Here is a 24,515-nt window from a genome sequence, read left to right on the forward strand (position 1 = left end):
AAGGGCAGCAGAGGGGGAGTGCGTGCAGCGCTGCGCTCTGGCTATGTCTGGAGGAGCGGCAGGAGCGAGGTGCCAGCCCCCGAGAGCCGTGCGTTGTGGTGCTGGTGTGTGAGGCAGCACTCGCAGCCGCACCTGCTATCAGCCAAGGGCAGCCAAGGGCGAGAAGCCTCCCGCTGCCCGTCCCCAGCGCCCTTGGCGTTGTGCTGCGTGCTGAGGGGCCGGGCTCGCTGCTCCGCCCGCCTGCGGGGCGGGTCGGGGCGGGGGCGGTGCGGTGCCGGTGCCGGTGCCGGTGCTCCCGCAGCGCCCGCTGCTCGCTGCTCGCTCCGCTACCGCCGCCGCCATGTACCTGTGCCGGGCCGCCTCGCAGGCGCTGGCCGCTCGCCTCAGCCGGGCTCCCTCAGCGGCCGGCCGGCTCCAGCACCGCGGTACGGCTGGGGCGGGGGGACTGACATGGGACGGGATGGGACGGGGCAGGTGCGGTGGGCGCGCGCGGCGACCGTTGGGACCGTTGGGGCCGTTGGCGGCTCCCCCGCCTGAGGGAGGGGGCGGGTGGTGCTCCCCACAGCCCCGCTGCGTGGGGGCGGCTGCCGAGCGCGGTGTGCGCCGAGCGGGTTGTGTAACGCTGCCGCCCTGCCCCGCCGCCCAGCGCTGGAGGCAGGGTTCGGGTGTGCAGCTAAAGGTCAGCGGCCGGTCCGCAACGAAGCGAGGGGCGTTAAAAGGCAACGGCTGCGGCTTAAAGCGCGCTGCTGGTGTGTGGTACCGCTGCTGATCGTGACTGAATAACACCAGATTAATTCTTCTGATTCTTAGGCAGAGCATGTCTCTGTAGGTGACACCCAGCACCTGGAAGCTGATGCAGGCAGACAGCAGCTAACAGAAAATCTAATGCCCTTAGGAAGACCTCAGCCGTGTACCCCATTCACGTTAGCCACCACACCCCGTTTTAGCCAGTTGTACTAAACACCGCTAAGCTGCATCCCCCAGTTTTGATACAGCTCTGTTGATCATCCCTTCCCATGCAAAGCTCAGACTGCAAAATTCTGCTTTATGATCCTATTTTAGCAGCCATTTTACATCGCTATCAATAACATTTTTTTCTAGCACCGCTTCGCCAGATGTCATCTGGGAGTGTTCCTGGCTCTTCTGGAGAGAACATGATTTACTATCTCCTTGCTGGCGTTGCTGCTTTTAGTGCTTTATTTTATGTAAGTGATTGGCAGCGGAGCTCCCTCTGCTCCGTCATTCTATTCACTGCTCTATCCTTCTTAGCTGATGTGGTTTCAGGCGTGTTCTGCATTTAAAAAACATGGCCAGGATGTAAACTCTGTCAATAAAATGTGGTTGTCATAGCATAGAGTTGAAGCAGTTTAACATAAAAATCAGTCCAAGAGAATTAGTGAGACAATGTATAGTGCTTGCCTATTTTACTGTTATTTTGACGTGCATGGCTACAGTGATTCTCAGTGGGAAACACATTTAAAGCCATGTGAAATGAATGTGTCTAAAGACAGAGTAAGGCATCTGTCTCTAACACCTTGCCTCTTCTTGTGACTACAAACATTAAGGACATACTGCAGAAGGAAAGAGGGATGTGAACCCAGAAGGGGAAGATTATGAACCTGGTTAACTGGGGCAATAAGAAGGATATGAATATTAATCACTCAGAAAAAGCACGTTCGAGTTTTGTAAACACCAAGTGTAAAACCACCACACCAAGTTATTTTCAAACACGTTCAGTAATCATTTTCCACCTGGCCTCTAAATATATCAGGCTCTGTGCTTCATGCCCCTAAAGCCTTTCTTTTATAGCTTTCTTCCCTCGAGATTTGAAATAGTGACTAGCACATCCCAAAGAGGTACAGGTTTCTATCTCCCACAAAATAATCCTCTAAAATGGTAAACAGCATCTGTTTGTTCAAAATATTATCAGATTGTGTGACTGCATGTCTGAAAGAATTTTAAGTTCTCTTGCAGTCAGCTTTTTGCATAACATAGTTTGTACAAAAATAAATATCTGGCCATATATATATTTTTTTAATACTCTGTTCAATTCCTGAAACACTGTATTTTCTCTCTGACATCTACACATTTTATAAATAGGTAATGTGTAAATAAGTTACTGAAGCAAAATAGATTTTTTGGATATTTTTACCTTGCTTATAATAATTTGATATGCCTTATAAGACAAGCAGTAGTACCTGTTTGAAACTCTCCCCTTTTCCTTTTTTTTTTTTTGTAATTTTGTAGTTAGCTATTAGTTGACATGCAGATATATTAGTTAGATATATCTTTAGATATGTTATTTTTCAGACCTACAGAACCGTTGGTTCCTCCCGCAGCAACTACATTGAGCATATGCATATTCTTCAGGAGAGAGCTGAAGGGCGGAAAAGCTCGTACAGGTCAGGCAAGGGTGAGTCGAGCTCTTCTCTTGTTCTCTGGGTACATGAGGATCTGGAGCAGATATCTGGATTATGTAATTGGGCCTTAACCCTGTCCGAGTCCAAGATCTGTGACTGGGAGTAAAGACAAAGGTGTTCTGCTCGAATTTTGGAGATGGGCTTAATGCTTAGGCAGTGGATCTGTCCTGTGATCAACCTGCGGTATCTTTGGATGAAAAGAGCTAATGTGTGAACCTTGATTTTATCTTGGGCATTTTCATTTGATTTACGGAAAGCTTAATGAAACGTGATTGAATGCACGATGCTGTCAAAATCAGTTCTGTTCTTTTGTGTTTTTTTTTGGTGGGGATGAGGGGTGGGAAGAGATAATATCTCTTTCTCAGCCGACAGTTTGGCTCCGGGCCACATGTCATCAGGGAATGCAGTTCAATCTTGATGTGTTGAGCTGGGAGAAATATCTATTTATTTATTTAAATATTGTAAATAGAACCTATTTCTTGTCCCACAACTTTGATTTAATCCTTTTCATTTTAGATTTAAATGAAAAACAGACACCACCTAAATGAATGGCAAATCCTTCATGCTTAAATAATTAGACCAAGTTAGTTCAAATAGTTGTAGTGGAATGTTGTCTCTGTCTACATCAATTAGTGTTACAATGAAGTTAATCTGAAAGATAGGACCTTGGCAAGCATGGCCTTGCTATGAAAAGCAATTATAAAAATGCCTTGTTCAGGGTCTCTTTATGTTTATTGAGTTATTGCTAGAGCAACAACAAAAAACTTTTAAAAACATGAAGCCATAGCACTTGAAGCTATTCCTTATTTTTTCAGAGGCTGACATCTAGAGAATTGATTTCATGTATTTGCCTCCACACAAAGAATAGATTTGACTAAAGTATGCTGAGTTTAATTTCTTTTTCAATGTGAGAACATGCTTTATATTGTTAGCCTCTAAAATTATTTCTTTAGGAAGTATTCTTCTTGAAGTTCCACAATGTAGCCTTTAGCTTGAAAGCTTTAAAGCTTTTTTTTAATTTTTTTTAGCTTTAAAATTACAGAACTTAAGATTTTAAATGACAAAATACTTTAATCTCCTTTCTTTTATGCATCTGGAAATAATAAAGGTTTTAAACTTACTCTTTGGATGCTGAGATGGCCACAGTTTTAATGCAATCCTTCCTTGTCCATCAAACAAAAAATCTGATCAGGACCAAAGTACGTATTTCTTCCCAGTGACTTAGCCTTCTGCTGTTCAGGGAAGAAACAAGGGTTATGCCAACCAAGGCAGTCAGAAGAATGCGGTACCAGTAACAGAACCTTCCAGGCCACTCAGAATGTAGTCAGTATATTCCCCCTTTTCTTTGAGGGTTCATTTCTTCAAGGTACTGCCTCTTAACCCTAGGCTACCAAAATGTCTGAGTAGGATACCAAGAGAGTTGGTGGTACTGTTTACCCGTTGAAGGCTATAGTTGTGTTGCCTGAGACGTGGGTAAGAGTAGCCAGTGCTCTGTAACTTAACTGTCAGTTCAGGTACTCTCCAGATATCCCATATCTGATGCCTTGTGCTGCTTGGAAATTTCCATAAATGCAACAACCAATGGCAGATGATTTCATTATTGATAGTAAGAACACTAAAACACTTCTGGGGCCATTCAGTGAAGACATTTGACACTTGTTTTCTATATTGTTTTGGATACTGGACTCCTGGCTAGATGCTCAAGCCGGAGTTTTCAATTGGACTTGAGTGACCAATTCCAATTCACAATACAAAACTACTGTTGAATCAGCTCTTTTTAAATATCCTTCTTCATTCCCAACTGTATCCTCCCCCAAAGAGGTTTCTATTCTTACTTTTCCTATGGAATCCTGTATGTGCTTTCTCAAAAAAATTAACATCCCTTCCTCCCCTTTTTTCCTGTGCCCTGCATAGTCACATTTTTTTGTGTATCTTGTCGTGGTGTGTTACCATAGTATTGCTTTTCCCAGAAGTTCCACTGGAGTTTCTTTCTCCACATATTCTTTAGATTCGGTCAAGTCCTTACACTGTTTCGCAGTAAGCATTGCTGATAAGAGTGATTAAAAATTAAGTTCTTGAAGTAATCTAATACTTTTTAGGATCACTTAAGTTCAAGCTTAAAATGCCCTGTAAAACAGCGTTGACAATGAAACCAAATGGCAGATAGAAAAGTAGTATGCCAAACAGAATGTTCATGGTGTATTTGCTACCTATCATATGGTAAGAAGAACATTCTAGCTGGAAGAGCTTACTACTAGGGTGCGGCAGATCAGAGAGAGACTCTCTTGATCTAAGTAATTTTCATGGTTTCTCTTTCTGAGGAAAGTTCTCCCCTTGTGCCCAAACCCAAATTGTCTATTACAAAAAACTTCATGCAGCAAATGGTGCTGTCAAAACAAGAGAAACCATCAAATACTATTCCAGGCTTGCTTGTTTATTAGCAGGTTGAAATCATATTTAATGGTATCTTATTTAATGATGAAATTAGACCTTTATAAGAAAATCTAATAGCAAATTTTCTGTATTTCTTTTTAACTGAAATCTACTCTCAAATGTAGGGAGGGATTTTAAAAAGCCCCTGGCAGAAGCCTGACTCAAAGTTGCAGTTGGAAATCTGGGACATCACTTGAACTGCAAAATGATGCTTGCCTTGTGGAACATTCTACTTGTTTATTTAGCAAATACAGAGCTTTGTCTTCCATTTGCTTGTGTCTCCTTTTAACTTATTCCGTATTTCCTCCTTTTCAGCAATGATTTTTCTTTTTACCTTAATGCAAGCTGATTCAATCTTTCTAATCTGTACTCTGCTTTTACACTTTCCAGACTAAAATACAAGGGAAATCTCTTTCCAAACCCGAGGAAGTTAAATACAAACAAAGGACAGTCGTTCACCATTTCACCTACCATGGGATGACTTTATGCCTTCTATTGTAAACTCCATACTTGTGAGACTTTATGAGAAGCACCTATGTTTGCAAGGCCAAACCATATTGAGCTATTACTGAACCTGCTTTGTAGAAGGCAGTTCTGAGGTTGAGATGCTGGCTGTTCTGAATGAATGCACTCTATATCTGACTGTCCAATAAACTGTACTGAATGCTGAGCTTGGCTGTTAGTCTGTTCTTTGCGTAATCAATGTATTTTTCTGAAAGATAGCATTCTCTTAAAGGGACATGATCAGGTTGTGGAGTACAAAGCTTTGGTTTGTACTGAACACTGAGCAGACTTGTGTTAAAACCTAAACACAAACAGATGGCTTTCTTATGCCAATGCAAGACTAAGACGTAAAATTGATCTGTTCAGTTTTTAAACAAATATAAAAGAATAAAATAAATTCTGACTATGTCTCTTTAAGTTTTTTTCTTTTCCTTTTTCTTTCTCACTTAGTTTACACTGTATTGCAAACTTTATTTCCAGTTCTGTTTTTTCACTTGGTGAGTTGGGTCTAGTAGTAAACTTGCAATGAACACTTGCTATATAACTTTCTTGATCTTAGTGCATATTTGCATGCTGTTTGTGCATCTTCTCTGCTGTTTTGTGCTGTTTGTAATGACTTGTCTCAGCTGAGAATGAAGTATTGCATGCTTGGGAAAAACTGTGATTTTCAATTTCTAAAGAGTCTGACCCACAGCAGTTAGGCAATTCTTTGAGACAGATAGGACTGTTTTAGGTAAAAAAAAAAAATAAAAAGAAAAAAAAAGTTGTAAGTGGTCATATCTCCAGTAAAGTGAACACTGTTCACTTAAAATTCGCAATTAATTTTCTGATTTATATACCTCGTTTCAGTAAGGGTCCCTTGTCTCATTCAGTCCCACAGGTCTTATCTTTCTTACTTGGGTGCTATGGCTCTTGCAGTCCCAAGTATGGTCACAGTGCAGCAAGTATAACGTTAAAGAAAGCAGGATAAACAGGGACAGCAGAATACCTCTGGCAAAGGAGAGCTAAGAGATGGCACAAGACCCATCTGAAAACTAATTCTGTATTGGGCTCTGCCCTATTGCAGCTACTGCCAGCCAAATTAGCCACCTTGAATGTAGCCCTGCACAAAGTGAAGCTGCGCCTTGGAAAGCAGTGCTTCTGAGCTGTGAGCCCGATTGATAATGCAATACCTAAGAGCTCCCAGGTATGGTGGCAAATGTCTTATTCCCAGTACGGTAACGTCACTACTGGGTGCGAAGAGGAGAAGAATCCTGCTCCCTGTGAGGTCAGAGTCCATTATCACTGGCCTTTTCATCAGAGTGGATTTGGAGCAACACTTGGTCTGGTCTGGTCCCTGTCACATTTTATTTTTATCCTTCCCTGCACCCCCACCTCTCACAGTCACTTGCTTTAAGCCACACTCTTGCTTGCTACTCTGAAGCAGTTGTGGAACTTGGTAATTAAGAATATGGTTTCCTTATCTTGTAAACATCTGTTTTTTTGGTGTGACATTAGACAATAGGAGGGAATCATTCTTGATTTATTGACTTGGTTTGTATATTCTGATCTCAAAGCTTAGTTAGCTTCCCATTTTTAAATTTAAATGAGGATGATGGTAAGAAGTAGTTGGGGAATTTGTGTTGCATGCATGCACTTTATGCTTTCTTCATTTGTATTAAATAAATCCTTAAAAGGTGATGAAGAGGAAACAGCTGAAGCTGCTGGAAAAGACACAGCCACGGAAGAAGCTGATGCATTAGCTGCTGCTGGACCTGCAGCACAGGATGAGAGTTCTGGGGTGTCCCCAGAAGCTGGAGGGGAGAGTGACTTACCAGCTGCGGATGCACCCCCTGCTGTGGAGGGAGCACAGCAGGAAGTTGCTGCTAATTCAGAAGTTGCTGCTAATTCAGAAGTTGCTGCTAATTCGGAAGTTGCTGCTAATTCAGAAGCTGCTGCAGTGCAAGGTTAATTTATGAATGCACTTTTGTGTGTGTGTATATGTTGTGAGTTCTTAAACTCTGCTTCTTAGAACAGAACACAAAGAACAAACACCAGTATTCCTATTGGAGGCTGTCCTGCAGTGAAAGCTAATTCAGTTGTTACCTTGACGTATCATAAGTGTTAAGGTAACAGAACTTTCAAGAAAGTTCATTTAATCAGTGTCTCTAAAAGCATGCTGCCTGTGGCACCAGAGCTAGTCTAAAACTAGAAGAATTAAGTTTGTTTTACGACCCCATTCTCCTTCTTCAAGATCTTACGTTAAGGTGAGCAGGTAATGTGATTGGTTAAACAGTTGTTCTGTGAGCAGATTCCTAAAGGTCCACTACTTCACAGGCTGTTCCTAGGGTGTGCACACTAAATATAGCTCTTCTGTCAGTTAACTTCAGCGGAATTGCAAAACAACCAACATGTCACTATGGTCTCGGTCTTAAAGATAGATCAGGTTAAAAATTTCAAAATTCAATAAAACATCAAGCTGGCATTAAACATGAGTCATTTGGAGGCAGCATTTTGAACTCTGAAATATTTTTGTTTACTGTTCCATTTTAAAATCACGGCAATATAAGTATTCAAACCTATCCATAAGCTGCATAAAACGTAATTTTATAATTTAGTTTGATTTTTTTTTTTTTTTTGCAATCAAATTTATTTACTGCTATCCTGTAAGTACAGAGCAATGACTTTTCCTCTTTCCTCATGAATGATTCAATTTAAAATTGGAAGGGATACACACAAAGCAATGGGAATTTCTGTTTAGTAGGAAAGCAGCAAACACTTGCATCTGGTATTCACAGTTTTTAAAAACAAAGGAAGCAACTGACAAGCCTATGATGAAGGAGAAACTTCACTGAAATTCTTTCTTTGGAAAGGAAGACTTCAGTGTGGCTGTACCATGTGTAAAAACCAATGAGAGTATTAAGCTTGACTTAAACATGGAACCTTTATTGCATGCCAGTGGTTGACTTCTTTTTTGAGAAAACAAATGCACACTTACCTGCATCTAAAATATGAGTCAAACTGAGTTTACAAGTGTTCTGGCTGCTAGTGTGTGGGAAGGTAATTGTAGTACCTTGGAAGGTATTAGTTGATTCCTGAATTGTATTCCACCTTTTTCCTTGGAGGCTCTATTGAGGTATGGGTGCATCTTAATTGCCTTTTTAACAAAGCAACTTGAGAGGTGGTGCAGCTCTTCAAATGGTTGACTTCTGTGAAAGCTCTATATACAAACGGGATTTAATTCATGTGTGAATGGTTCCATGTGCTTGTCTGCAAAACAATCCATTAAAAATAACATGTTTTAAAACAATACTTGGTCCAACCTGGTAAATGTAATAATAGCTCATAAAAGTATGAGTAAGTATATTTGTTGTGATTATTACAGTTTACATAAACAAATTAATTATGAGGTAATAATTAAAATACCTACATCTTTAAAAAGAAATGTACTTCTGTAGAATATTTACACTATTTCATTTAGAAAGGAAGCAGTCTGGTGTATGCAAAGTTAGTGAATCAGAGGTATAAATAGAGATTTTTTTAAAAAGTCTTTACCTCTGTTGCTCTACAGAGCAACTGCAAAATTTCATTTTAAGAAGCGGACGCTTTCTTGTATCCCGAAGTGGCTGAATATTCTATTCACAATCCTGATCCATGGATAGTTACTAATTGTTGGGTAGGGTGGGATCTTTGTATGGTAAATATTCTCATCTCTCTTTTGAAGATGAAGCAGCTAAGGCTCTAGAATCTTGCCTGAGAAATGTGTGTACGTGTCTGAGTATCCAATTCCAGACACAGTGACTTTGTGTAGTAGGTTACTATTTTTAGAAGAGCAAACCTGTGCCTTGTTACTGCTCGTGTAGACTGGGAGTCGATGAGGTATCGAGATATTACTGATTTCCTAAATCTATTTTCTCAGGCAACATACTGAAAAACCAGCACTAGAACAGAGCTTCTGTTGCATAGACATTTATGAGGGCCATCTCCTCTGTCAAATCTTGCTGCAGCAATTATTCTTTGCTGAGTGGTAAGCTGGCAGAAAGAAACCTGTGAGACGTAAAATTGTTGAGAGACTTCTGCTTGTTGTTCCAGCCATCTTCCTTCCAACCTCTCATCAGGAAATTACATGTTAGCAAGAACGTGTCGTGTCAAGCAGCAGCACTTGTACTTCACCTCAGCGATTACTAGTGTCCGAGGCAAGGGAGTGCCCAATCTCTGGCATTTCCGGGGTGTTAAAACTTGGGATCTGAGAACAGTTTTCTGGTGCAGCTGGTCACTATTAAAGTCAATTTTAAATAATCGTTCCTAATAGTCATGCCTAAGCCAAGGACGAACGGTGTGAATCCCATAAGCAGTTCGTGTGAGGTTCCTCCTCTGGGGCTGTCCTGCCTTGGCTGCAGCGTAACCTGAATCCTGCAGTGGGAGGCTGCAAGGTCAGCGGGGCCGCCTGTCACCAGGTCACCTTAGCATGCCATGCATCTGCACCTCCCATCCAGGCCCGCCTGCAGTAGAACAGCAGGGCTTCTGAGGCAGTTCTTTCCTCAGACCTCCAAGGAGCTGACAGATGCCTCTGGCTCTTGACCTCGTGAAGGCTTTAACAAGCAGCACACAAAAGCGTAAAGAAGTATCCCTTTCCTACAAGCCAGTTTCAATCAACAAAATATTTTAAATATAAGAAGTTACTATTGTGAGCCAGAAGTTTTCTTCTCTGTATGCACTTTGTCCAGAGTGTTTACTTGCAATAAGCAGCTACTTGTGAATTTAAAATGTTTTCTTTTATCAAATTAAATTTAATTTAAATTTAATTAAATTAAAATTTTATTTATTAAAAATATTCTGGAAATACCTTTCAGTTCTGTATTATTAAATACAGAATAAATTCTGTATTTAACAGAATTCAGTTCTGTTAAATACATGTCGACTATGTATTTAATAGTCGATCATTTATGGTTTTCTCTTCATTTAGAGAAAAAGTGTCTGCACTTTTACTAAGGCAGAGAAGTATTTTCTCTCAGAATTTACAAGGGAAATATAGATTTAAGTTGAAAAAGAATACTTATTTAAATAACTTTTATTAGTTTTGTAGGTAGCTAGATACTACTTCTGCAGATGAAGGTGCAAGTATTTTTTATTACCATCACACCTCTACTTTCTCAAATGCAATTGATTTTCTTAATTTATAAAGCTTGCTTTAATATATTTGGAAGTGTAAAGTAGCCAACAAATGGACATTCATCTCAAGCTCAAGCATGCATAGATACATATGTATGTATGCAAGTAAAATGAGTGAGCATCTATGGATGCTCAAAAACCACAAAACCTTGGATGTAGGTACTTAAACAGGGTCATTTCAATTTTAGAAAGCTAATTATAGTTGCACTTGGCTGAAATTTTCTCTTTGCTTCAATTTATGCAATTTACAACTCAGTATTAGTATCTGGAATTTTGTTGTTGCTAAAAAAAGTATTGTGTCTCACTGTTACTCTAAATTCTGTTTTCCTGTGCTTTTTCTATTACTTGAGCAATTGCACTGTCACTCTTGGTTACTGCCTGATGCTGGTAAGTTTCACGCTGTTTTCCTTTTAGTGTACACTGTGTGATGATAAATAAAGATCAGTTAGTCCTCAGATAGAACAAATGCTATAAAATTCACAAATTGGCAAGAGACTATTTGGATTCAGCAGAGTTGTTGCATTAGCGACTGTCTTAGTTTGTTGGATTGCTGCTACAAACTTTGTTCCAACTCTGGTTTTGCCATTATCAGCTGGAATAGCAAAACCAATTAGCTCAAAGCCATTTGCTCGTAGACTTCCCTGGTGTAGGTTCCTTTCTAATTTTGCAAGTAGTGAAGAACACGGTCTCTTCTCCATTTATTATTTCAAACACTGTTCTTCCATGACTGGATTTAGGAGGGGTGAGTAACTAGGTTTGGGGAGGATTAGTGTGTGAATGTGCCAGTGTTTTCTGTGTTAAGCTTTGAATGACATTATAATGCCAGCTGTCTGCAACCTAGAGAAACAAATGTAGGCTGTGCTGGGCAGTAGTTACTGCTTTCCGGACAGAACTCTTGCTGACCCCATCACACAATGATGCCAAGCAGATAAAAACACCCTACGTGACCAGTGTACGTTGGTTTTGCTTGGTAAGTTACCAAACTCTGGGTGCGTACTCAAATGCCTTCTGATCTGCGCTGTGACACTGGCAGTATTTTGATATTGCTGAGAACTCCTCAGTGATTGCTCATACTTAGTCAGAGGTTTTCATAACGATGTTGCTCAGTAGAACAAATGCATCCTCCCAGTCATTTGTTTGTATGAGATGTAGGAAGGAGGAAAAGCTGTTCTACCTGCAGCTCTTTACGACCTTAAAGTCGTGTTGGGGCAGGATGCAGCATGGATAGGGCTGGACAGACCTTAACTACTACATCACCTGTCAACAGTTGGAGCTTGGGAAAGTCACTACACTGGTACTCTCCCTGCAGCCCTCATCCTTGCCTGTGTAAATCAGAAGCATCTCCTAACAGGCCTACTGTTTGCCATTTTTATACATATGGCATTAAATGGGTCTGTAGATAGAGAATGTTGTGACACAAGACAAATAGAATGAGGGAAAGTATTCCTCTCATCTGACTAAATTAGTGCTTAATTGTCAACTATAATAAGGGTTTTCTATTTAGAATCTCCTTTTAGAAGATTTTTTTTTCTCTTCATTGGTTATACTGGATGAAGTGAGCTAAATTAGGCTTTAGAAAATAGAATTATGTGAATGTTATCCTACTGGGGCAGCATCTATGTCCATGGAACTACTGTTGGCCATTTCTGCTTCATGTTTGTCCCTTTCTCGATCTGTCCCTTGGGCTGCTGTGTTTATTTTCCATTCTTTTGATTGCCATATATCGGCCACTGTTCTCTTATCTCTTTCTCCTGTTGTTCTTTCATAAAACTGAGCTTATAGATGCGTCATCATAGCATAAACAACTGGAAAAATCTGTGGGATGAATATGAACAATGTTTAGAAAATAATTCTGTAGAAGCTGTGAGTATCTGAAGACATGAGCTGGTAAACAGAAAGACTGTTCAGTTTTGATCACCTCAGCCGAACAGAGACTTTTACAGCATGCAGTAAGTGGCGGTTCCAGTAAAATGGAAAAATGCTAGTAATTCCCAGCCAAGGGTGCAAACAAATAAGTGTGTGAGAACTACATAAAGTAACTGTCTTCCTGTTTGTCTACTATAGAACAAGGGGACAAGTAATCACTAAAGGAATATTAGAGCTGATGAAATGGCATAAAGTGAATAATGTATAAATGGTTTTCACCACTAAGGAGAAAATGGAAGTACTGATTTTACTAATAAAATATTCATAACTCCACATCAAGAATAATAAGAAAAAAAAATACAATTTGAAAAATAATTTTCTTTAAATTGGAAAGCAAGGACTTACGTTGGTCAGTCTACACCGTTAGCATTCACTTCATGTTATATACTAATACGTGTGTTACTTGAATGTGTTCTGTAAATACAGCATGTGGAGGAATACTGTTAGTGTCCTGCTTTAGAGAAAATGGCATGAGTGACATCTTTTTATTCCCCAGTGGTGACAGTGCAAACCAGCACTGGGATTTTTGTATTAATTTTTGGCCAGTGTTTCTCACTGCAGAGAGAAACTTCTTTTTCCAAAACCAACAACTTTGGTTGCCACTTGGGCAACTGTCTGGCATGGGTAAAACCTATCCAGGATCTAAGGGAGACAGGTACTCCCGCCTTTTGTGATCTATTTTGCAACATCTCACATATGCATTCTTGAGTTACTTTAAAATGTGTCAGATTTTAAATGAATTCTACTTCACTGCAAGATTCTCACGAGCAGTTCTTTAAACTAAGAACAGGGAACGTTTTGCTCTGCCTATCTTAATGTTTCAGGGGACACCCTAGAAACCTGCAGTGGAGCTTAATGGGGAGAAGCTTTACACCCAACGACTGTCCATAGAATACTGTTTCCTATTTTCAGTTATTTGATTTTTTTTTTTCCTTTGGAATTACTTTGTGACATTGGTTATGTTATAGGTAGCTTGAAATATCAAAGCCTTTTTTGGTATTTTGGTTTGTGTGCATTCTGTGGCTCCAGGCAGATTCCATTCATATTATGCTGGCTATCTGGTATTATTTTAGCTTTATAAAGCCAAATTCTTCTGCAAAGAATATTTTCAGAAGTAATTGAGCATGACTTTCTGCATGAAAGATACCAGTCTCATCTTGACTGTTCAAAGCAAAACACAAACATGACATGAAAAATACGTCTGTAAGTGAAATGATTCACTCAGAAAAGTACAATTTTTTAAAATGTAATTTAAAAATATTTTTAAATGGAGAAAGTGAATGTCAGTTGATTTTTTTTTTTTCTAACCAAAATACACATTTTGTTAAAATGAATCAAAAGATTAGGATCAAAGAACAGGGAACATTTACAGCTATCCATATTTTTTGCAGCTAAGAACATTTAAAGCTATCCTACACTAGGATAGGTATAAATGTATTAGTAGGGAAATGCAAAACTGGGGAAAAATGCAGGCTGTCTCTACTAAGAAGGCTGTAGCTATCTTATATGGTCTTGTTATGAAACTTCCAACCTGAGGGAAAAAAAATCTCCACGTATCCCCAAGCAAGGGAAAAATTGAATGTTACTTTCTTTTTAAAATCAGGAACACCTCTCTTATCCATGTATATTGTGCATAGGAAAAGCATGCTTAAGAAAATGCTTCAAAAATACACAGTAAAATGTAAAGTCTTGTTTATTATATTCTTCTATTTTACAAGATTGTATAATTACACCTGCTGGCTATTTGTTTGGTCATCTATAAATTGTTATCCCTAGATGTCAAGAATGATCAACAGGTTTCAACACTAAAGCACTCTGTACAAGGAGAGCACTCCGAAGCAATGCTGAGTCAACTGGCCAAAGGTAGTGAAAGTTTGGCTGTAGGAATGAAACTGAATTCCTGGAGTGCCCCCCACTCTCCAACTGTTTTTTTTTTGTTTTAAACTTGGACTTTTCTTTTTTTCATGCCGCTCCTAACGTGTCAGTCTCCTCTATTTGTTCGTCTTAAGAGGAGGGTGTATTTCTTCACAAGGTAAAGTCCTTCACATGCATGAGGAAGGAGGACGGCAGTTCTTTCCTTTTTCAGATAACTTCTTTCTACGTGTAAAATGTTTTGTTTTGTTTTTCTTAGCAATTAATTGTTAACTGCTACTTTAGTGGAAGAAGACCTAACCCTCACATTAACATGGTTGATTTTCTTGAATTGCTGCAAGGTTTAAACTTTAGTTTAAGTTAGTACTAAAAAAGACTTCTGCTTTTTGCTTTTTTTTTTTTTTTTTCTCTAAAAAATAATAAAAAAAAAGTTTTGCTTCCAGAGTAGTTCACACTTGCACACTAGACAGGGGAGTCAGACTTCTCACTTCTGACTTTCTGAGTTCACCTCTTGACAATACTGACATTACAGGAGATGAGTGCAGTAGGTAAAGAAGTTAACTTTGTTTTTAATTCTTGTTGATTTCATATATCTCACTATTTTTTTTCAGGAATTGTTACAATGAAACCTGACAGGAAATAATACGTATGCATTTGACCATTGTTGGTTTGGTTTGTTAGCTTTCAGGCATGGTATGTGGTATGAAACACAATATGGAAAATTCAGCTTTATGAACACTGAACTCTAAAACCTGACAATATCTCCCATGCAGAAAGTGCTATCAGAAACATTATCATTTACAAAAACATTGCAGGAGCCATGTTCTTAGCAGATTTCAGACGAACTTATCAGTGCCCACTCAGCTTGTGCCATCCCTCCCTTTCACCTGCCTGCTTCAGGACCACACTATAGCATATTGTTTGCCACGTGGCGGGACACAACTGCCAAGGGAAGTTGGTTTGACCTCAGACTGGAACTCTTGAGTCCCAGACAAAAGTCCAAGTTGATCCTGCTTGAAAAGTCCCTCAGGACAGTTTTAAAGCTTGTTTAAAATGCTTCAAAGCTTTGGGGGATGATGCTATGCAAGCAGTAGGATCTGGGTTCTGAAAGTGCATCTATATGTTGTTGTTATTAGCAGGAGAAAATCAATCTATGTGTGTTTTTTGCTGATTTTTATTTTTTATATTGTTAGCTGGAGCAAACATCAGTCATAGAGGTCATACAAGTCCCTGCTTATCATGCTTTGTTCTGCAGGGAGAATGCTGAGCTCACTAATATTAAGACAATCAATGGAAAACCATGAAAATGCAGAAATGCAATGGATTTGGAATGTTTCCTGTTCTATTCTGAATGCAGAAATGTACAGTCCTGCTTTCTCAATGCTAGAGCTTGTAGCATTTGTAAGAGTAACAATTGTATCCTTAGAGATTGCAGGAATAAATATTTTACAAAGGAAGAAGCTTTTTTTCACTGAAATTATAGGAATACAGTTTTCTAAAAATTATACTGCTGGGTGGAACTGGATGTTGGACATAGTGCCTATAAGCTACTGGAGCTTCCTAATGCTGCTGCCTTGTCTAAAACCAAAACAAGCTAATTTCCTTTTGTCCATAAAATCAATTTCCTTTTTTATATTTACTTAACTTAAAACAGATGGGCTTTCATAACATAACTAGTTTGGTATTGTTTGGTGCATGTTTAATGTGCAGCTGGTTCTTGCCCAGTCATGTTTCTGCATGCACAATTTGGAAGGGCTTATTTTATCTTGAAATGGTTATCTTGTAAAGCAAAGGGAGCTAAAACCCACTTAAAAGTGCATGTAATTATCTTAGGCAAAAGTAGGGGATATTTTTGTTTGAGTTCAGTGTTACACTGAAGCAATGGATATTATAAAGGTGTTGAGTTCTGTACTGATGGTTGTGTAGTGACATCATGCCAGTGGTTCAAATATCCTGAGGTCTTTGTACTCTCTAAATTTTCAGTATGTTATAATCCCTTTGAACACTTTCAGAACAGCTGTTAATGCAATATGTATAGCCTGGCTACTTGCTGGTAAACATGATTAGTTTGATTTCTCTGAGGCTTGAAGTTCTTCTCTGTTAGCTTTTGTTGGAAGGACTAGAAAGCTAAGCTCCTAATTCAGATCTTCAGGTGCAATAGTAGAATGCTAAAATTATGAAGTGTACAGCTTCTGTAGAGTAATACGTCCTACAAAGATTTGGGACAGGAAAAAGCACTGAATGAAACTGTAAAATTATGAAATCATTAACTGCAGTGCTGCTAATGCATGATGTGCTTGTTTTTTTGTTGCTGCTGTTGTTGGTTGTTTTGTTTGTTATCTACAGAATTAAGAAAAAAAAACAAACTCGTGAATACAGAAAAACTAAGAATATCAAGAGCATTGCCATTTTTAGATTTTACGTTATATGGGTTGGGGTTACAGTCATTTAAGACTAATTTGACTGGAACACTTCAAAGAGGTGTTTTGATGAAGACGTTAAGGAGCTGACGTAGTATTGTATAATATTTATAAGAAAGCAGCTGGGCATTCAGTGGAGAGCATTATATAAACAGTACTTAAATAACATGTGTCTTCACTGCAGAGAGGCAGTTACACAAGGCAGATTATTTTCAGTCAAAGCATGTAGAAATCACCAGAAAGCTCACGTAAATAGAGAAAATGGGTCACAGTCATCACTGCACAAAGACGTATGGGGACTTTGGAATTTCAAACTGATCAGCCTTCAGAAAATTACACAATCAGTTACGATGCTATAACACCTCTATGGCTCTATTTGAAAAATGAGCTTAAATCTTGTGGAATTGTAGAACTAACAAAAGTTAGAAGTGATTTCAATACACCCTCTATTCCTCTATTAACTTCTACAGAGCTTCATGACAGGCTTATTATCAGCTTCATGAAAACTCAATGGACAGAGAAGTGCTTCCAAGGATTATGAAAAACGAGTCATCACTGTACCTGGCACAGATTAAAATCTTATTTTATGTAGCTTTACTGCAGTATTGTACATAGAACAACAGAGATGTTAGACAGCACTGAAAAAATACGAAAAGCATGCAGATAAAAATAAATAAATAATAAAAAACCCCAAGCAAACCCACTGAGATTAAATTAATATTTAAGGAAACAAAAAGGAGAAACTCTTGAACTTCTTAATGCTTTGTGCTGTTAGCTGATCAATAGAAGAGGGAGATGCGATGGACCCTGTTGTAATCTGTAATGCCCTTCACAGACAAGGGACTGTGTCACAGACCCGATTCTGCAAGCGGAGGGTGACTTGTTCTCAGATTGCCAGGTAATCATTAAACTTGGTTTGCCCTGGGATCACAGGAATTCCCTAGAACAGGGAAAAATGTGTTTATCTTGTGAGCGGAACACTGCATTTGTTCCAAGACTGAGCTGTGTAAAAAACACCAAAAAATAGAGACTTGTTTTGGAAGGTCAGATTAACATGCAAAATAGCAGTCATGGTTATGGAGTTGTACAGCACCATGTTCAGGTTGATACCATCTTTGGATGATATTTTGGCAATGGAAATAGGAAGAAAGAACACTGAAAATCTCTGAAAAGTTGATCAATACCAAGTTGAACAACAAAAACCACATGCAAAGACCCTTCCTGATCTGTATGCTCTATTGCATCTTTGACTATAAGGAACGTCGCGTTACCATCCTGAACAGAATGATAACAATGTAAGAGCAGACCACACAGAATGGCATATTACTTTTTTTTTTTTTTTTTTTTTCTCCTTTCCTAAGTTTCTAACTGTGACAATACAGAGAAACTAAAATGTTGTTAGGTGTTTAATAATTTTCCATACATGTCCTGATGTAAAGTACAGTTTTATCAGGTTGCTGTTGGGCAACTTTCAGTTTAATATAGACATGTCAAGAAAGCCATGGTGATAGCAACAGAATTACAAAGTGAACAGGATTTATTTTCATGGTGCATTTTCACGGTGCTCAGAACTACAAATGACACCTAGTAGGTTGTCATAAATGCAATAAGCAAAAAAAAAAAAAAAAAAGCTGTTAAAATGATCTTCCTGGGCTACTCTGAATCTTTGCTAGAGATAGGAGATAGTGTCTGGAGTAATGGATAATGAGTGGCCTAAACTGCCACAGCTGATGCAGCCAGGAGCAAGCATGCTGTGATCATGAGCTGTTTCTAGCCTTCTCCTCTTGAAAGAAGCACTTCAGTTGTGGCATCAAAAAGGTTGCTCCTACAAAATTCTGTCCATGTGCGCTCAAAGACTGAGTGTGAACACCACTCCAGTTTCCAAGGAGGGAAAGCACTAGCTAGAGTTTTCTGTATTAAGCAGGGGCTATTACTCACAGGTTTTCAAAAATGCAAAGCCTAGGTTAGAAGAATATGAGAAGAGACATTTTGCTTGAGTAACATTTTAAAACACGATGTGTTTGGTCTCCCTGTAGAATGTAGATACACAGATACACTAATAAATAGGCATCAGGAGATAAAATCTGTATCTGTAAGAGAATACACAGTTTGGAGAACGTGTACTTTTTCTTTAGGACATAAAAACATCTCATGTTTATAGCTTTCTGCCCCAGGGCTAGGAAGAGTCAGATACTAGTTGTGATATTTCCTGGAATTCCACTTGCAAAAGTGTATTTGCATGATAAGATTTAATCATCTCATAGACTCTGCTGCCTCCAATTACTTCCAGCATGTATGTTAGGCAGGTACTTCACATTTTGTGAGCCTTGACTGCTTTCCCTTATTTGTGCCAGTGAATGGACAGGAAAGACAAGACAATTATCTCTCTGATTTGATTCATAGAAACTGTGAGTGAAGTCTTGGATGTTGCAGCTTCTTCTGACCATGAGGAAAACTTAGACAGTGTCGAGGAAGGAGTAGCCTCAGCAGCTCAAGAGATGTCTGACACAGCCTCGAGGAGCCAGGACGCTGATGCTGAGGAGTCGGGGCAGACTTCAGAAGGTGCAAGAGTACAGCTGGGTCTGAAACCTTTGGTCTGTGAAAACCACCGGTGGCAGCTTGCACTGAACTAGCTGCAAGAGCATGCAGAACTGAAGAGACACAATGTGTCTGCTGGTGGTGACTGCCTTCAGCAGTGTTAGCAGAAAATTTGATGTTGAAGTGATTTGCTATGCATTAGAAATGGGTGCCAGTAGGTGGGCCATGGAGGCATTTTGAGCTCAGTGCCCTGCCAAGTGGCTAGACATACAGTCCAGTAAAAACATGAAACTCTGCCTTTTGCTCTATGTGATGTAACACTTTTTCTTTAAAAAGTCTGACTTCATTTGAAAGATAGAATTTTCTTAAATTACACTGCTGTATAGAAAAATGTAGAAAACGATATTTATAAGCCTTACAATGTTTCAGTACAGCTATAAATGATTCATTCTTATATTGCTCTTGAAGTTGAACAATATAATTGAATGCAAAGAAAAATGTGTGTTAAAATCAACATCACAGAGATTTTCAGTTTGGCTGCTAACTCTTTTACAATTAGATATAAACAGTATAAAGAAAAATGTCTGTATACCAGATATGACTTTAAAAATCATATTCCTTTAGTCCAAAAGACCCTTCTTATTTGTAGCTGAGTAAGTTGTTTCCTTTTCTTCTGCAGGTATACCATACAATGTTTCTCACTAGCATTTTGTCTCCATTTGCAGTTTCTGTGGACAAGGAGATACCCGAAGAAATTGCTAAGGAACCCTAAAGGTACACAGTGCAATTGCAGCATTGAGGTTTCCTGCAATTCACCTTTCTGTTTTTTTCGGGTAGTGGCAAATGCAGGATGTGGCAAGTCTGCACGTGCACTCTGATGGTGAATTGGTATTTCCACACGTAACAAGTGCACTGTAAAAAAGAACTTAACTGAAGCATTTCTTATTGGTTAGGAACATCTTTTAGAGGTTAGGGAGCAAAACTACCAATTGCCACACTGGTTATTTATTTATGTCTTTAGCTTAGTTCCCTGCAAACTGGATTAAGACCCAAGAATTATGGTTCTCTGCAAGGCCAAATTTGTTCTTTCGATGCTGATTTCAATTACAGAGATACTAGTCTTCTGGGATATTATGCTATACAAGTGACCCGCCTTTTATTTTTATTTTTTAAAGACATTTTTCAAGATCAAGCTCTCTGCACTTTTAGTTTGTGCTAGGGGAAAATATTGAGTACAATATTGTTACTGGTTCTGATCCATCAGGCAGCTCCTCCTGAAATGTGTGACTGATAGCCTTCAACTAATTGTTGCAGTAGACTGGGATTAAGGAATACTTAGATATTATCAGCTGGACGTATTACTTCATAGAATAAAACATTTTGTCTGAGTTTTATTATTCTGTGTGACCCCCTTTCCAAAATGGACTGTAAGATGGTGAGAGAACCCTAAGGGGAAAGAAATTGATTGATAGATTGGCTGAGAAATGAACATGAAGCTTGGTAGAAACGACACTAATTAGAATAGAGACAAATGAAAGCTAAGCAAATAAACCTTTCAGGTCAGGAATTCTCTACATTATTTTTACTTCCAGTTAACAATTCATGCATTAATTCTTGGAGCACCGGTGCAAGAGGAGAAGGAAACAGAGCAAAGAAACTTTGATTTTTCACTGTGTCCTCAAAATATATGCTGTATGTCTGTGAGCACTTGAAACATAATGGCACGGTACTATGAATCGGCCTCAAGTGCAGGTTTACTTATTCCATCATCCACTGCAATATAAATTATCTTAATGCCTCTTATCTTCATTTGATAAGAGGTAAATGCTGTCCTTAAGCTGCATTAGTAAACAAACCAAATGTCTTGGGTCTTTTTACATGTTGTTTTAGCATTTGAAACTAAGGAAAAAAATAAAACCAACACCAACATTATAAAATAATTTACATAATACTTGTGTAAAATGTTCCTCTACCAAATACAATGTCTGTATTTTACTGGGAATTATGGTATGAAGGGGAACATATATCTAATGAATATGGGTGAGATGTGCAGAAAAGCTGAAAGAGTGTGCTTCTCAAAGCTGCTGGTTTTGCTCAAAATGAAAGCTACGGGCACCTGAGGACATCACATCAGAAAGCCAAGATACCAGGAAATTCTCTCCACTCTGGGACACACAAATGCGATGACATAAAGAAAGTAATAGGGGTAGGAATTGATTTGTTTGTTTGTTTTGTTTTCCTGTTAACGTCTTGCAACCCTAAATTGTTGCACTGTTATTCCAGTTCACTTTCTATAAAATACTAGTTATTCAGCGAAGGGGTACAAGTAGTAGTAGTGGATGAAATCCTCAGTTCAAGCCTTGAATTTATGCTGAGAGCTTGTCTGAGTAAGAACTCACTGTTCTCCTTAATTTTCAGGGTACAGCAGTTATTCTGTGTGTGGCTCTTGGCCCCATACTGACACTGCTGTGAAGCTACGTATATCAGTAATCTCAACAAACACAATTGCTTTACCTCATGCTTAAAGTTAAGTGACTATTTGTAGACATAAGGCTTAGTGAATCTGCCCAGCATGCAGGGGAAATCATTGACACCTGGGCAACGTGGCTGAAGATGAGGGATTCCTTGAAATTGTACTTTATAGCAGAACAAGTTTTTACAAGCCATCAGATAAGTATGATTTACACAGCAGTAGCGTTTATATGCTGCAATCACTTAACTGATAACCTGCAGTCAAAACTACGGTGCGTGTTGACAGTTCCAGAGAAACAGGCCTGCTGAATGAAGTCTATTGCTAACATCATTTACTGATGCTCCCTCTAAAACACTTTTTTTTTTTCTTTTCCCCAGTGAGCGGCACTGAAGCCCTTGAAAAGTTTGATGGAAATATTTGTGGCAATCAACCAGCCGATTCCTGTGTGAAACCTCATACTCCTCCCTGAAGATGCAAAACAATCCGTGCAGTTCATCACACTGCACGCTACTTACTAGGACCAGTATTCATTGCTGCAGCAGACAACCTAATACGATTTAAGTTGGCTAGGCAGACACTTATTCTGCAATTAACATCTCTGCTTTAGAAAGTAGCACCTGGTAACAAGTGTCAAAGTACCACCCAGCATGTAACGATAGCTAGATGTACCAAGAGAAGCAGTAGGCATAACTGAATCCATGTCAGGTGAACTTGTTTTAGCTCTTGGCTGTCTAGGTGTTTACTTTGATTTCCTCCTTTTGGTCCAAACTGTGGTGCACAATTATACCATTGTAACATTCCACATGGAGTGAAAAGTTCTAACTAAGCTAAAACCTTATAAAACTCCCTGGTAGTATTTTTACATCGGGTCACAGGGGGAAATAACAACCTTGTTTGCTCCTAAGATTTGGATTTGCAATTTTTACCATAGGACATTTGGCTGTACGAAATCTGATTTTCCTCCTGTGTGAACATTGTAGATGCTATCCTTCCTTGCACAATAGTAGCCAGGAGAAAACATTTGTAAAGCTTCTGCTCTGAGAACAAGAACTGTGTGCACACAGTAGCAATAAGGACTTTATGGCAAATCACAGAAACAAGGAAAATCAAAGTAACGCTGGCTGGAGCTACCACGCTTGATCCAAGTGGTGGCTCCTGCCCTGGGGGTGCTGGGCCCCGTTCCTCCCAACCCTCGTTCAGCTTGCTGTAGTCTTCGTGTTGTTCTGTCTTAGCAGTGACATTGTAGCGGTGGCATAACATGATGGAGGATTGAGAGAACGCTCCCGTACGAACCAGGAGCAACTCAGGCTCTGGTTAAGCTCCTCTGGGAGCTGGCAAGTGGCCAGCAAAATCCCCAGGGAAGGCTATGGCAGAGGTGTTCAGATGGACAAGGGTTCCTAGGGGCTAATGAAGAGCAGAATGGCTATGGAAGCTCAGAACAAGCTGTTATCTGTCAAAATACTCTCCCCCAGAGAGGGGCATGTTGCAACCTGGGCTAACTGTGAAACAGATCATGGTAAAGTTGCTACGAGGGCCTTTGCAGGCCAGTGGCCTTTTTCGCTCTTTCTCAAAATGTACAGCCACTAAATAGCCTTGCCTTGTTAGTATTAATAATGGAAAAATCTATAACAAATAATTAGTTTGTAAGCCTGTGTTCTCCTAGCCCTCCATTCTGCTTTATGCATGCACATGAATGAGTATCTATTTAAAAGTATTTACGGAGGTTCCCATCAGCTAAAAGCATTACAGCCGTCATGAATGGCAACAGTTCTAAGTGAGGCCCAAATAAGACTTATTATAAACACTTTATAGAAACTGTGAACTAAAAGGTGTATCTGTCTGCTTTCTCTTCGAGCAGAACTTTGTAAAGATGCTGAAGGGGAAATGATGGCATTTTAAAATTCCCACCCTTGCACAAAGAAACTCATGCTCCTCCACCTGTCACACAGCAAATTATAACAGTGCTCCAACAAGAATGTGGCCTATTGTCCCTGCACCTGCTTGTAAGAACGACTGGAATAATGCTGAAGCAAAATCAGGCTCCTGAGCTTCAAGAAGCCCTTCCATAGCCTTCTGCTTAGAGGATAAAGCCACTGCGATTAAGAGCATTTTTTTTTTTTGTAGACAAAGCTACTGGAATAAAAGTCTTAGCCTGATATTTTGTTGGATGTCTGTTTATATTTATCTGGTAGATTAAACATTCTGTGATGGATGGTTTCTCTTCTTTTTATTTATTCATTTTCAGAAATTCCCAGTGAAAAAAGCTCTGATTTCTACAGCTGGCTGTAGGGTTTCTGAAATTGTAGGATTTTCTGACTGTCCCTTTGTCTCTGGAATTGCTTGGGTGTTGAGCAAAATATATTAGCCCATGGGAACAGTTTAATGAAGAATTGAAGCACAACCTTCGGGGAGCTTTCCAAAGCAATCTTCCCAGTTTCAAAAAAAAATTTCACAATCCCAGGATAACCTGTATATATGCTTCATGTCAGGGATCCTCTTTAAAAAGAAAACAAACAAACAGAAAACCACATCCAAAACCCCAAAGACACTACTCTTTGAGGCCAAGGGAACTAGGAATGCATCATGAACTTTAGCTGTGATGACAGGTAGCACAACACAGCCTGCTTCAACACTTGATTATCCCAGATTAACAGCAGAGAGATTTTGTAACATGCAGAGGCTGCTGTGCAGAAATAAATAGCCAATTACTGCATGCAAAATGCCTTGCTGCTTTCTCAGAAATTCTTTTTCTTACTGCTTTAGGTGCTTGATCACTTT

At 39.3% G+C, this 24,515-nt stretch overlaps 1 protein-coding gene across 1 annotated transcript; it reads left to right on the forward strand.

Moving 5' to 3' along the window:
* Positions 1-261: 261 nt before the first annotated feature.
* Positions 262-23,880, forward strand: MGARP (mitochondria localized glutamic acid rich protein). The gene is made up of 7 exons (XM_032186560.1): positions 262-425; positions 1,102-1,205; positions 2,311-2,413; positions 7,034-7,303; positions 19,130-19,288; positions 19,990-20,038; positions 22,115-23,880. The coding sequence occupies exons 1-6, from the start codon at positions 341-343 to the stop codon at positions 20,034-20,036; spliced, it is 768 nt and encodes a 255-aa protein (XP_032042451.1). The 5' UTR covers positions 262-340; the 3' UTR covers positions 20,037-20,038; positions 22,115-23,880.
* Positions 23,881-24,515: the final 635 nt, after the last annotated feature.

This window comes from Aythya fuligula, chromosome 4, assembly GCF_009819795.1.
Source record: "Aythya fuligula isolate bAytFul2 chromosome 4, bAytFul2.pri, whole genome shotgun sequence".
Lineage (NCBI taxonomy): Eukaryota > Metazoa > Chordata > Aves > Anseriformes > Anatidae > Aythya > Aythya fuligula.

Coding starts and splice junctions, on each gene's coding strand:
- MGARP (XM_032186560.1), top strand. CDS start 341: ATGTACCTGTGCCGGGCCGCCTCGCAGGCGCTGGCCGCTCGCCTCAGC. Junction 1,206..2,310: donor CTTTTAGTGCTTTATTTTAT/GTAAGTGATTGG, acceptor GTTATTTTTCAG/ACCTACAGAACCGTTGGTTC. Junction 19,289..19,989: donor GTCGGGGCAGACTTCAGAAG/GTGCAAGAGTAC, acceptor CTCCATTTGCAG/TTTCTGTGGACAAGGAGATA.